Source organism: Thermobia domestica, chromosome 7, assembly GCF_964235325.1.
Source record: "Thermobia domestica chromosome 7, izTheDome1.hap1.1, whole genome shotgun sequence".
Lineage (NCBI taxonomy): Eukaryota > Metazoa > Arthropoda > Insecta > Zygentoma > Lepismatidae > Thermobia > Thermobia domestica.
The window spans coordinates 80,448,199-80,463,082 of record NC_137460.1 but is presented as its reverse complement, the minus strand read 5'-3'; the positions used below and the strand labels follow the sequence as shown (position 1 = coordinate 80,463,082).

At 35.2% G+C, this 14,884-nt stretch overlaps 2 protein-coding genes across 3 annotated transcripts in view; one reads left to right on the top strand and one right to left on the bottom strand.

Annotated features, from left to right (window-relative positions):
- The window catches only part of LOC145690224 (zeta-crystallin-like), a 38,806-nt gene that overhangs the window by 1,507 nt on the left and 22,415 nt on the right, over nucleotides 1-14,884 (top strand). For both annotated transcript variants that reach the window (XM_081764907.1, XM_081764906.1), the window contains exons 2-5: nucleotides 8,005-8,129; nucleotides 10,612-10,764; nucleotides 12,819-12,982; nucleotides 14,306-14,394. In XM_081764907.1, the coding sequence (XP_081621033.1) occupies nucleotides 8,043-8,129; nucleotides 10,612-10,764; nucleotides 12,819-12,982; nucleotides 14,306-14,394 (493 nt within the window). In that variant the 5' untranslated portion in view covers nucleotides 8,005-8,042. The remainder of the gene's footprint in view (nucleotides 1-8,004; nucleotides 8,130-10,611; nucleotides 10,765-12,818; nucleotides 12,983-14,305; nucleotides 14,395-14,884) is intronic.
- On the bottom strand, nucleotides 3,895-7,065 carry LOC145688897 (uncharacterized). The gene is made up of 3 exons (XM_081763062.1): nucleotides 6,522-7,065; nucleotides 4,732-5,608; nucleotides 3,895-4,355 (listed from the first exon to the last, which is right to left on the bottom strand). Exons 1-3 carry the CDS (start codon nucleotides 6,681-6,683, stop codon nucleotides 3,991-3,993), a joined length of 1,404 nt encoding a protein of 467 aa, XP_081619188.1. The 5' UTR covers nucleotides 6,684-7,065; the 3' UTR covers nucleotides 3,895-3,990.

Genomic DNA, 14,884 nt, shown 5'->3' with positions numbered 1-14,884 from the left:
TCTCCATTCTAGCAGACAAGAAACAAAATACAGGGGTGTTTAATGAACTATAGCGACAAACTTTAAAAGGTGATTCCACATCAAAATAAGAGAAAAGTTAAATGGACCTATAGCGGAAAGTGCATAGTTTCAGAGCTAGGGCTGTCCAAAATCGCGAAAAAGCCAAATTTCAAGAGGTCCTCTTTTGAATTTCGAGAGACTGTGGATGGTGGTCCATGTCAGCGTAAAGGAAGTCACGCATACGCAATCCAAAAATGCACATTTCATTAATGTTCAATGTGTGTACGGATTATCCCTGCAGGGTGAAATTCCCAGACATGCCATCAACCGAATTTTGAGACATGCTCTGACTTATGATTAGTTCAAAGTAGGCAAACGATAAGCCTTGATAGCAGTGAACACGGAATCCTGTGGCGCGATGTCGGAAGTATTAAGGATCGTCAGCAGCACGATCTCTCGTACTTAGGAAAACGCATGATGCGATGTTTTCTCTCACGCTTATAAGTGAAGAAGACGTGAATACCGGACAAATACAAATCATCACACGTTATCCCAAACACTAAAGAACATGCAGCTTCCGGTTCCTAACACTTCCGCCTTCCTCCAAGCATCAATGTCAGTTGTTGTCAAGGTTTACCTCCTACCTTCTTTGCATCCTTCTTGAAATCAGGGTATATCTGAGAATTACACCCTGTAGGGAATAACCTTTACACGTATTGACAATGGATGAAATATACACTTTTGGATTGTGTATGCTAGGCTTCCTTTACACTGATAAGTACCACCATCCACAGTCTCTCAAATTCGAAATAGGGCCTCTTGAAATTCTTTTTTCGCGATTTTGGACAGCCCTAGCTCTGAAACTATGCACCTTTCGCCATAGGTCCATATGAACTTTTTCTCTTATTTTGATGTGAGGAATCACCTCTTAAAGTTTGTCGTTATAGTTCATTAACACCCTGTATATATAGTACCTTGTACCATTGTTAGCTACAATACCATATGTGAAAATCTTAATAGAAAAATATGTAAACCTTCGCCTCAAATGAAAATTGCCCGCTAGAGCAATGGAATTATAAATCAACAAACAGGAACATTATAGGCCTAGATGAAGGGTTTGAAAAACCCGGGTATTTTTTTAAAATACCCAACCCACCTGAGCCCATGTAGGTATTTTCGGGTTTTTTTTTTTTTTTTTTTTTTTTTTTTCGAAATATTTCAATGGCTTTGGGGTAAAAATGTTAAAATATGATTTACATTTCAAGATTGTCATTGTCACAACTTGTAACAATTTTCTATTCACTGCTGTTTTGAAAAAATGGCCGCCATTTTGAAATTGTTTATTGGATAGCCGAAAAAATCTATAAAATAATTTAGAATGTCTTGTGCGTCCACCCTCAAATTTTCAACTTAAAAGAGTCCGAAAATTGCACCCCGTAGCACGGATACCCACTATTTTGAATAATGGCCGCCATTTTGAAATGTTAAGCCGCCAAAATATATACAGCTAACTTAGTCTCTCGTGCTTCTACTCTGAAAATTTCAACTTGAAAGACCGAAGACTGCCCTTTGTAGCGTGGATACCCGTTATTTATTTTTTTTAAAGAAAAAAATGCCATTTTGTAATTTTACGTTGGTATACCGTAAAAATCTATACAGAAAATTTAGTATGTGTCCAGCTTGTATCCTGATATTTAAAAGACCAAAAGTTGAACACTGTGGTACAGGCACACAAACGAACAAATGTAGATCGAGTCACCCCAGGAGCCTGTGACGTTCGTCAAATATGAATATCAAATAGCTATATTAATTTAAGGCATAATTTATCAAAATGTCTTATATGAAATAAATATTCTTCAATGTAAAATAAATGGTTTTATTGTTGAAGTTCACTTTCGATGCTTTGTGTGTTCAATTACGGGAATTTCCCGAGCACTTGTTGCAAGACGGGTCTTTTCTGAAAATTAATTTAAAACAATTCACAAAGATAGGCCTATAATTCATATTTTATAAAGTAAATGTTTCAATGTCATAAATGAAATTAAATATCTTCCAGCGTAAAATAAATAGTTTTACTTTTGAAGTATTCACTTCCGATGCTTTGTGCGTTCAAGTGCGGGAATTTTCCGAACACTTCTTTCACGACGGTTTTTTTCTGAAAGTGCAACTTGCTTTACTGTACATTGAAACTTCCATTAATACTGAAGTTTGAATTCAGCACTTAAAATAGTAAGCGTTATGTAGTCTTGGGAGCTCCGAGCATTAAGCTTCTTAATTTTGACAAATTTTACGCTATTGCTGGTATTGATTCTATAGAATGTTTATTTGAAGGGTAGCAACAAATGCCAGAACTAAACTGTTGTTGTTGGAAAACCAAATTTTACTGAATACTTTTGTTACCATCAAATGTAAGAAATAATACTAGTAGTTTTACTAATGTATTTACATATTTACTGTTAGTACCGGCACCTACGACCTTAAATCCGTCAACGTATGAGGAATAACGTCCCTCGGCGGTGCCGAGTCAGGAAGCACACTATTCACGGAAAGTATTTCTGAAATATAAAATTGCTTATTTTACTTCAAATAGGCTATAAGCATAATCTACACTATAATTATCTCAAGCTGTGGTGAGTTTTTGTGTGTGTGTGGTTTTTTTTTTTTTTTTTTTTTTTTTTTTTTTTCATTCATTCATTCATTCATTTAGTGCATTCAGAACTTTATAAAGGTCTTATGTTAAATATTGTTGTCTACCTTAACGTGAAAGCATATAATTCGCCCAAAGAAAATTCAAAATCTGATAAAATTAACTTTCAAAGTGATCACCTTAGTTGTACCAATAATATACTAACAAAAAGCTCAAACACTCAGGTGGGTCCAACCCGCTGGGGTTTTTCGGGCTGGGTTCACTTGGGCAAACCCTCCCTAGGTAAAGCTTCGAATTATATTATATATAACACTTTCCTCCTTACTTACAGTCTTAAAAGTGTATAAAACTTTTGAGTTGATATACACAAAAGCATTTACGTATTCTGCGGGTACGTGACGTTTGGGCGCCGCCGGTTGGGCGCGGACGTTTGGGCCCCGCCGTTTGGGCACTGGACGTTTGGGCGCGAAGCCATTTGGGCGCCAGACGTTTGGGCGCGAGTTAAATTAAAAAGTGGTTGTGTTAGTCGCTGTATCCTAGGTTCGAATCAAGATATCACAAAGTGTCCACTGTAGTGGAAGTCCTTGAAATATACTGGATTTTGTTTTACATACTAGAAATATTGGAATTTGAGAATTCTAAAAACTTAATTAACAATTAAATTTTGTAAATTTAAGTTTCAACCAAAGTTAAGTGTGCTTTTTAATTGATAATTTTTCAAGCCAAAAATAACTAGACCAGACTAGATATGATTGACTATTACATTACATACATAGTGGACCTATTCCATTAAAGAACTTAAAGCAGATCGACTACTGTAGTTATGCAATCAGTGCGAATGTCAAACATTTTTAGTGGCTAAATGATCAATATATGTACACTATTATTTTTCACTTTGAAAACACACACCTTTTTTTTCCTTTCGCCACTTTCTTTAATGTAGATTAAATGCTCACTCTGGGACGAAAAGAAAGTGCGTTAAGTTTTGATTTTTATATTGGAATGTTAATTTAAAAAAAGCGATACTAGAAATACGGCATACTGCAGTTCCTAAACTCAATGTCTTCGACACCCTGTATTAACATCTTTCCCTCAACTCGAATGGGCAGAAATCTTTTATTGGTAGTTCCTTATTGGACTTAAGGCAAACGTAATACGAAAGAAAACAAATTTTAATATTCGTAAGTATGTAATTACTATTTTTTTTTTAAAAAAAATACAAAAATTAAATCAATATGTTTCAATTAACATTAATATAATTATTAACAGTTTGTCTGATTTCTTCATTTCCTAGTTTTCTTATATAATACAAAAATTAGATCAACATGCGAACAAGCGAAAAATCAATCCATGACGACATTATGGGCTAACCCTCTTAAATATTCAATGAATTCAACATTACCAAAATTATTTACAATTTTTCTGATTCGGTCATCGGCCTTTATGTATTTCCGTCTCTTTTTGGGTGGCTCTTCACCCCGCATCATTATTTCAAACACCAAATCTCTTTTCCTCTGCGTTCTCCTCAGAGCTTCGATGAGTCTCCAGATCGAAGGATGATCCATCTGCAACTCAGACTGCAACGCGCGGTGAGCAGCTTCTACCACATTGTTGGTCCTTGCTTGATCATCTTTGACCCTTTCATATACATTCCACATGTGAACAGGAAATATTGGAGATCTTCTAGTTCCATTTCGATTTAGTCTGCCTAAAAGAAAAAAAATCGATTAGTACAAAGTCATAAACAATTAGAATTAGCAGTAATTACTCCAGAAAGCAGTTTTCAATGGGAAATTTATGTGAAAATTATGAAGTTAGAAACTGTTAAGAAATTGATTACTGTATCTATGTATATTGTATGGGCGCACGAGAGGATATTTCAGATTATTTAAATATTGGTTACTTATTCTCTCGTGTGGGAATAACGTAATTACAAATTATTTTCAAAATTAATTATTATGTATATATATATAAAAATTAATATGCATTAATTAAATGAAAATGATATGTAAACCAAAGCTTTTGATTCGAATAACCACATACTAAAAGCTGAAAAAAAAAAAAGAAAAGGAATGAATTCATACCTAAATAATTGTCCTCAAACCAGTCAATTAGAGGTTGCAGTTCAGCAGGCACGTAGGCTGCTACTGTGTCAAAAGCTTCGTTCAGTGCATGAATAGGTACAAAAGCCAAAGACATTATCATTCTGGCCTTGTGAGCAAAGTCAGGGTCGGTGTTGTACTGTGGCAGAAGAGATTCGGATCCTAACTTCTTTTTTAGATTTCTGGCGAGATGGAATAAACACCCAAATAACTGCGCATCTGGAAACACTTCCTGCACTGCTTGAAATAGAGCTATCTCAAAATCTATTGATACGGACTGTGGCTGAAAGTTTGGTAATTTTGATTTTAAAGCTGAAAACAACTTCACATAGACACGACGTTGTTTATTCGGCAGTAGACAGTAAAAAATTGGTAGCACAAATCCATGCCGCTCTCCCATCACTATAAAAATTTGGGAATACAACGCAGGCGCTTGACGGAAGGTACCGTCCATGTAAAATGTTTTGCATTGTCCAAGCCAGTTTGAGAATGTCTCTCTTCCGAAAACAAGAATTCGATCTTCATCTCCCGTATCAATGAGTAAGAAGCTTTCGGAAGTTCCGGGGCTAGGGTGATATAGCGTATATTCATGAGGAATAGTGAGTTCAGATAAGCTTCGTGGCTGAGATGGGGCGGCGTGAACGTCTCTTCTTTTCCTTTGCACTAATTTTCTAAGGGCATCTACATTAGGCATCTTCCCTAGGACAGAAACAGGAAGCTCCTGGATTTCATTTGTAATAATCTGAGATGGCAGTTCTATCGTTGTCTCTGCCCTGCGTTTAATTGCATTTCGAACTCTTGCAACAAAAATTCCCGAAGCATCACTATCATGGTTGTGATCGTTCATTCTTCGTAGCACCTATGAAAAAAAAAAAAATAATATATATATATATATCAGCGGAGCAGTGCACAACGCTAGGAGCGTTCAATACCTTTGAAGTAACAAGTCACTGGCTTGATACGTACACTAACACACATAATAGACTCATTTTTTTCGAATGTAACACGTGTTCGAATTTTCAATAGTAATAATAATAAATCTTAAACGCAAGACTTGCAGGCAGATTTTCAAAACTGCAACCTGGATTGGTGGCGTAAACGTGACAACGCATTTTTCTTTTAGAATATGTCAAAAACTAGGCCTATATAGACGCAAACAAATTTGGTGTGTTTAAAATTGGGAATTTTAAAAATTTAAGTGTTTCCCATAGTTATACTGGTTTGGGCATTCGTTTGTCAAAAGATACCCAAACCAGGCCTAAACAAATGCCACAAACGAAAAAAACAAAACGAACTATAGGCTTACTTTCTCAGTAATAATGAATGGTTTAGGGAGCGTGCGACGGGAACAACCCACTTATTACTTTTAATGGCCAGACCAGGCCTAAGCAAACAAATTGTGTGAGCAAATTTTTAAAACTGAAACATGGACACGAAACTTGAAATTCCAAAATGTTAAAAATGTAGAAGACGGATGCCCAGAGTGCTCACGTTCTTACTTGGCCTGGACATTTGTCAAAAGGCGGCCATACGAGGCCTAAACCAAAGCCAGAAAAACGGAAGTACTTAACTATTTTTTAAAATTAATATTACTTTTCAAAATATTAATAAGATGAACATGCATTGCACTTTTTTACATTCAACCGATGTCGCAAACTATTTCCATAAATATTACGAACGAATATAATTATTGTTTATTGATAGATTAGTTAATATTGCAATTCAAATATAGAGTTATGCCCTTGAACTATGTATAAATGACATTTACTTACCTGCCCAGTTCTGGCGTCTGTGTGAACACGAGCTTTACACCTTTCCGCCTTTCTTTCACATCGCCAAAATTTTTTTGTTCCATCCACGCTGTCCTTGTCGAAAACATACTGAAACCCGTTGTCTGCTAATTTAAACCTTTCCCTTTTTGATAACACTTCCATACTTCACACTGAAATCAGACTGAGGAAACCACACTGACTAGACAAACACTAAAATCCTGCACAAGCCGAATCAGATATATAGGGAGCCTCATTAAAAGTATCGAAAATTAAACAAAACAATTGAAGTATTTTGATTGGCTGTTTATCATGAACAACGTATTCTGATTGGTCCTAGAGAGCCAATCAAAGCTTTCTTTGCTTTCTCGTCTTTCACAGCTTTTAGTTAGACGAGATGGTGCAGCAAATGCAAATTTTAAAAGATAAAACTACAGGATTTTTATTTAAATATTTTTTATTTAATTTAGATGAATAAATAAGATAGAGATAGAAAATAGATAAATAAATGAGGTGAGATAAAGATAGAAGTGGAGGAAATGTATATATATATATATATATATATATATATATATATATATATATATATATATATATATATATATCTTGATTCATAATTTTCAGGGCCTAGCCTACTTTATATGTCGTAAATTGTGATTTTTAGTATGTACCTCGCGCCCAAACGTCTGGCGCCCAAACGGCTTTGCGCCCAAACGTCTGGCGCCCAAACGGCGGAGCCCAAACGTCCGCGCCCAAATGGCAGCGCCCAAACGTCCTGTCCCGTATTCTGCTAAAACAAGCCACTTGTGGTGCACTAAAATATAAACATTCTAGAAAGGATTCCCATGGGTGAACAGAATCAACTAAAATTTTGAATTAGTACACACGAACGTTTGCTCACACATGTGTAAAAACAAATCATTTGAGGTGCACACACCTATAAACATTCCTTAATAATTTATGACCATTATTTGTCGCTCCTGTTATGTTCAGCTTTTCCAATGTTGACAAATCTTGTTAATTGCAAATACTGCCAGAGACATACTTCTTTTCAGGTCAACAATCTTTCTGTTGGTTTGAGACAGCTTTCTACTCTTCTCTATCCTGAGCCATACTTCTCATTTTCATGTACTTTTTCTTCCCTAGATCCATATGTAATTATTTGGATGTATGTTTCAATGGAGGTCTTCCTCCCTCATTATGTATCCAATTATCGATATATTATTCGATATACTCCTCTTTATGGAAATTTTAGTGGCTAAAAAACTAGGAACACTAGAAGTTTAAATATTAATATTAAATGCATTGTAATTGCTGATCTGTACATTTCTTGCTTAAAATCCAATTGTTTATGTTACAGTATACGTCAATATAAAATATAGATTGTTTATCTTTGGTACATACATTCCTTAACACAGAGTTACGTACATAAAATTCTTTAAGATCAGTATCCATCCACATGATAATTTTTCTTCAATTTCTGTAGGTTTCAAAAGAACTTCATGTACGCTAGCGCAATCAATCATGAAAGCTGTACGGATTCATAAATTTGGAAAACCTGAGGTACTACAAGTGGAATCTATTCCAGTTCCTGTACCAGGAAATAATGAGGTACCAGTCTTTTATTTTTGTAAATTTCTTCATGTATTTTTATAGGAATACGATAGGTAATTTTTCAAACTTTGTAGTCAGGAAGAGGTATCTTTGCAGATTTTTGATGTATGGTCGTTACATCTTGGAATTATTATCATATATGAAAATTGGGAACTGCAGGGTAAGTGTAACCATTTATGTTTATTTAATGTCGAGAAATTTACTGAAGTTCTGGTATGAATAGCAATGTAATCGATCCGGGAAACTATTATACGTATTTATCTTTTTTATAACTTTATATTTTATTTTTATTATTATTTTCTTAATGTCTTGATTTTGTTAATTGTATTTTTCTAATATAATTATATTTTTTCTCTTCATTGATATTTCTTCTCTCTCCTGCACTCTTACCAACCCACCCACCTGTTCGAATAGTTTTATATTCCAGCATTAAACACTCCTTACCTTCAGTGTGTACATTACCACTTAATTCTGCTTACCAAGATTGTACTTTCTATCTAGACGCTTTCCAGTTACTTTTTTGTTCTTTGTCTTTTTCTTCCCTTTTCCAGCTTGGTGATGAAAAGTTTAGCGCTTTAAATACTTTTATATATATATATATATATATATATATATATATATTGTATATATTTTCACTGTTTACTGGTAAGTAATTCATTATATACATTTTATCCAGCTAGTACACAAAAGAGAATTTAAAATGAAATACAAAATGGTACTGATCTTTTTATATCTCTTTGCAAGCTAATGTTTCTATGCGTATTTTCCTTGAATACTTTTCCCCAGGAACCGAAAACAGGTTAAATCATCTTGTGTCCATAATGAAGCATGTGACGAACTTATTGCCTACGATGATTTAGCTTTCATTTTATTATGCTAAGTTCCTCCTTATTAGTAAGTTTTGAAATTATTTTCTGGGGTACTTCCTATCATAGTATTACTGTTTTTCCCTTACAGAAGGCAGTAAAGACCATTTTTAATCTTTCATAAGCCTTCTGTAATAATGTTTTTCAGTCAAATAAAAATTTTAACTGTCCCTTGTTTAAGTATGTACAAAATTACTGTGTGTGTTAAAATGAATGATTAAGCGTTTTAATCGTGTAAATGATGTACATTCATACGACATACAACAAGACAATAACACATACACAATATATTGAAAAAAAAAAAAAAAAAAAAAAAAAACTAGTACTGAAAAGTAAGTGCCTTTCCTATATCTGCTAAACTATCTAGTAAGTTGTCAACCTTCTTGAAGGATATTAAAAGCAGACCGAAATTCAAAGCAGAGTTGTTCAAGTTTCTGTGTCACAAAATGTGTTGCAATGTCAATGAATATTTAAGTGATACGGGAAGGTTCTAAAACACAGGTCCCCCCCCCCCCACACACACAGATTAGTAGGTAGGTTGGTTCCTTTCTGTACCAAAGCTTAATATTCAATTCACATAGTATTGCCGAGCGAGCGTGAGCGAGAGAGGCGGGTTAGAGCCCCGCAGGGCACGTTGTTCTCTGTCTTTATTACAGCTAAATGGGTAGGGGGACCTATGTTCTAGAACCTTACCAAGTGATACTATGTGAAAATCATTTATACTCAAATATCTCAGTATTAATGACAATCATATGTACAGTCAGAAACAATATTAAGTAGAGGTTGGAGGTATAAAAAATGATAGTTCCAACCTGTACTTTGTCTGACTGTACTATGGATTAGTAAGCTGCTTTCCATTCCTGAGGAAGTGTTTGAGAAATATACTCAAAATATAAAAACATTAGTTTGCAAAGACATACAAGACGATTAATACCTTTTTGTATTAGGTACAATGTATTCTGTACGTTTCATGAGAATTTAAAAGTTTTGACGTCAAGAATTTTACCATACTGTGTATTTTAAAACGAATTTCGATTCAGTCTGTTTCGGTTTTCATATTTCATTAGAAAAGTCTAGACCAGTCATGTGCTATAGCTGGCCCTCGGGCCACACCCGGCCCACTGAGCCCTTTAATCCTTCCTACCTGACTCGTTATTGAAAATGAATTTCTTACGTAACCTCTTAAAGTAATCTGAAAGTTTTTCTTGGATAACTTATGTCTGCCTTGAAAATGTCCTCCGCGTTGGAACATCCAGTGTAGAGTGTACCACCGAACATTGGCAGACTGGTCAAGTGTTCAACTGAAATGGGAAATATATTACTTTTCTTTAGTAAGTAGACATTTTGGTTACCGTTATAACAGTTTTTATGTTCCTGTGATATTAGTGTACGACGAACGATTTTATTAATGGAATATGGCTATTCAATTCTTGTGAAAATGTTGTACATTGTCTCATACAACCCTCGACGCCCGTAAATCACAGTTGGCCCACTCTCTCTGTTCCAACTTGCACATGCCTGGTCTAGACTAAACTGGACCGGATCGTTTTTATATTATATCAATCGAACTTTATAATCTGATAATTGTTTCATTCATTGATTTTCCATTTTAGGTCCTAATTGAGGTTAAAGCTGCAGGAATAAATCCAGTAGACACCTATATTCGAGAAGGTGCTTATGCAGCATTACCTGAACTACCTGCTATTATTGGAAAGGATGCGGCTGGCATTGTTTCTGATGTAGGAAGTAACGTAAAAGGTTTCAAGGTACAGTTACTAGATAATGGAATTGTTCTTAATTTAGAATTCGGTATGTGATTCAACATTTAGGTAATAAATTATCACTTCTTGAATAAGATGTTTTTTATTTAAACTTCGAGCAGTGGAATAAGATACAGGGTGTTTAGAAAGTTACACGACTTCATTTGAAAATATTTATTTATTTATTTTTACATTTTCCACATTAAGTGCTGAAAGTGACTGCTATTTTGTGTTTCACACAAGTGAATACAAGGAACCGTGTTATTGAAAACCATTTACTACTTCCAGTTTCAGTATTAAATTCGCGTAGTTTGGAAGTCGACCGTAGTTTCACAATGTAAAACAAAACTAAATATTCTCAATTATGTCGCCTCATGATTTATTCAGAGGCGACAACATAATCCATCGGTTCATAGGGTCAAGGGGAGCTTGAATTAATTATGGGATATTACTGATAATTTCCGAAACAGAAACAAAATAATCTTATTTCTATCACAATATTGCGAGCGGTGGTTATATTCAATGAGAAAAAGCGGAAAGGCTATTACTCACCGCAAAAAATATGTAGCAGAATTTTCTTCTACATGCGACAGATACCTCACTTAACCTGGATAGAGGAGAAATAAATATTATTTGGAGTAATCTTTTCACTACATACTTTCACCATTTGGAAAGCAAGAACAGAAAACAGTGAACAGCAGTGTACAATGTCAGTGAGTTTCTCTATTCTCGTGTGTTTTAGTGTTTGACAAGATTTGTGTTTTACATATCCTAACCTTTTAACCATTTTTTAACCACCCTTCATGTTTTTTATCCTTTTTGAAGTACCACAGGCTGATGAAGGAAGTAGCATCTTCCGAAAGCACTACCTATTGCATGTAGAAGAAAATTCTGGTACATATTTTTTTGCGGTGAGTAATAGCCTTTCCGCTTAATCTCATTTCTGTTTCTGGTATATTTTATTTCTCCAGGTGAGTTCCGAGCAACTATTCGGGGTTTTATCCCGATGGCAGGTCGAAACTCTGTTAGGAGTGACTTAGGCAGTAAATGATTGATGCTGTGCAACATACTTTGATAATAAGTTGTTGGTTCTGTATAAGCCTGTGTTAACATTTCTAAATATTGAGAGATTCGAGATGGATGGAAGATTGAAATATTGAAGTATGTAGATGATATTGAGCAAATGGAAAATTCAGAGGTATTCGCTTATATGTGTTACGGTCTTGTTGTTAGAGTATAGATAACATCGAATTGCAGGAGTTTATATACTTAGTTAATTGAGCAGACGGCACTCGAATTCGAGCTTTCTACAGCGATTAATGTTAGTTCAAATCAATAAATTATGGGTGACTTTTGGTTTGTAAATAAAAACACTTAAGCAAATCCATATCGGCTTATAGCTATTGTGTAATAGAATTTTAAGTGAGTGGTTATTTGGAAAAGGATTAAACATGTAATCTTATAAGTTTATAATCACGACAGTACTTTTACAAGTATTTATCAATAAATACAAGTTTAGGAAACTAGTCCTATATTACATCTGTAGTTACAAAAGAAGTTCTAGAGGCCACAGTATCTCAGTGGTAGCGTGAGGTCTGTTTCGATCCCAGTTCCCAGCAGTGGGCTTTGTGGCGGACAGACATCATGTGTATGGATTTTCTTGGGGTTTTCCATTTCGTTCCACCATTCCGTTCATTGTCATCATTACCACCTCCTTTAGTTTTGGATCATTATTTTGGGATTTTAAAACTACATATATATATATATATATATGTGTGTGTGTGTGTGTGTGTTAATTGATTGACTCCATTAACAACTCAACCGAGATAATGGCTTTAGTTATTAATTGCAAAAAGACAGAATTTAAAAATTCGTTTTCGTTCAAGAGTTTAAAATGTGGATTAACGGACGGACGTACTAACATTACCTTATGGTTTTAGTCTCACTTGTGCATGATCCTAATAAGTATATATTTTTCCGCGATTATGAGCTTATACGGCATAAATTTTGTCTCGAGTTAGTCCGTAGTCAAACATTCAAACATTTTTTCCCTTTTTCAGAAAGGAGACCGAGTATTTTGTGGAATGAGCAAACATGGGACGTACGCACAATATGCTGTTTGTGACCAAGAAACCGTATTCCCATTATCCGAGAAGCTCACGTTTAGCCAAGGAGCAGGCCTCTATGTTCCATACTTTACAGCATACAGAGCGTTGGTTACCAAGTAAGTTCATGTCAAGAGTAAAGGATTTTTTTTTAGAGGCGGAGAACTTTTGAAATAAAACACAGAAAAATATTTTTAAGATCCATGAAATTGGCTTTATTTGACAGATCATTTTATGGCATTAATTTTTGAATATGATTTCGGGCATGTGGCTGGCGCGTACATGGCGCAATCTGCAGGTCCAATTTTCTCACATTCTTAGCAGTAAATCAGGCTGTATTTCGGCAATAACGCGTCGAATGTTGACTTCCAAGTGCTTGTTTCTGGTTTCTCGTCGACTTTACATATCTTCAGAGAAAATAATCTAACGGCGTCAAATCGCACGAACTAGGCGGCCAGTTAACAGGTCCATTTCGTGAAATTAATCGTTGTCAAACGTTTCAGTAAATTAATTGTGCCGCGCACTGTGTGGCTTGTGGCGCCGTCTTGCTGAAACCACATGTCTGCGGCAGTAATGTCTGTCAATTGTGGCACGAAGAAGTTATTAATCATGTCTTTGTACATACCTTTCACCCTTGGCTGTTACATTTTGACAAGCATCATTTTTGAAGAGATATGGACCAATGATTCCACTGGATCCGTATTATCATTTAGACTAAACGTATTGCGAAAACGATGCATAGTTTCTCATATTAATCGCTCTGATGGACGATTATGAGTACCGTAAAATGGGCGTAATTCCCGATGAGTTTGTCTTTGAACCATGGATTTCAACAATACTCCGGCATTAGTCTGTTCATGATGAAAAACCAAACTAACCCCAAAACAACCGAGAACTGTACTATCAGCTGTCCCAAAACAGTGTTGCCAGTTTAAAGTTCTCCGCCTAAAAAATATATATATGAAACTGTTGTAAGTGCTCTTCCCAATTTCATAAATTATGATTATTTATTCACAGTGACATGTAACGAATGTTTTATATATATATATTCTATGTTCTACGTCCAAGATGCTCAATATGATGACTTTCGTAATTCAGCACAAATCAATCCGATAGTCTGTCTCCTCGCTCTTTTCAACATCTCAGAGTCAATACAATGAACTATTTGAGTGTGTACTCGAAGCTCAGTAAAGTTGCTAGGTATGGTTGGTACACTTGGTTTTTAACGTAACTCTGCACCTTTCCCCGCCCCCCAAGAAAAAGAAGATTGTTTCATTCTTATGCACTTTTGTGTGTATTATCATGTTATGTATTGCGTAAACATCGTTGTTTAGTCGCCTACGTATAATATGTCGAGTTACTATCGTACATATGTTTAGAGGAAATGAAGAATTCTTGTGCGTATAAGATTTCATTATACAGAACCTTCGTATTCTTTTCAGATGTCGTGTAAAGAAGGGTGAAATACTTTTAGTCCACGGAGCTAGTGGTGCTGTGGGAATTGCTGCACTTCAGCTGGGAAAATCACTTGGTAAGTGTTTCAAATAAGAATATAGGGAATGTTTTATTATTACATAATTATTATTGGTGTAATAACTAGAATGAATATTTGTATTTGGTCAGGGGGCCGCTGTCGTTCAGTGGTAGAATGTTCATCTATAGTACGTGACTCTCTGGTTCGATGCCAGCTCGCTTGAAGTAGGCTTTGTGATGGACAAACAACATGTGCGTGGGTTTTCTCGGGGTTCTCCCGTTTCCTCCCACTTTCTTCATTCCACCATTTTCATTAACTCCCATCGTCACAGTTTCCTTTAGCCTACAGGGCGTAATCATGGGACGTAAAACTGATTATTTTTTGTATTTGGTCAGGATAAAATTTAAAAGCATGCAGTTAAAAAGATTCGAGAATTGAGAGTTAGTCATGGAAGATCATTTAGGAGGAGGGTCAAGAAACAAAATTATTCATCCAAAACTTTATTTAAATTTATTATTATTATTATTATTATTATTTTGTATATGAC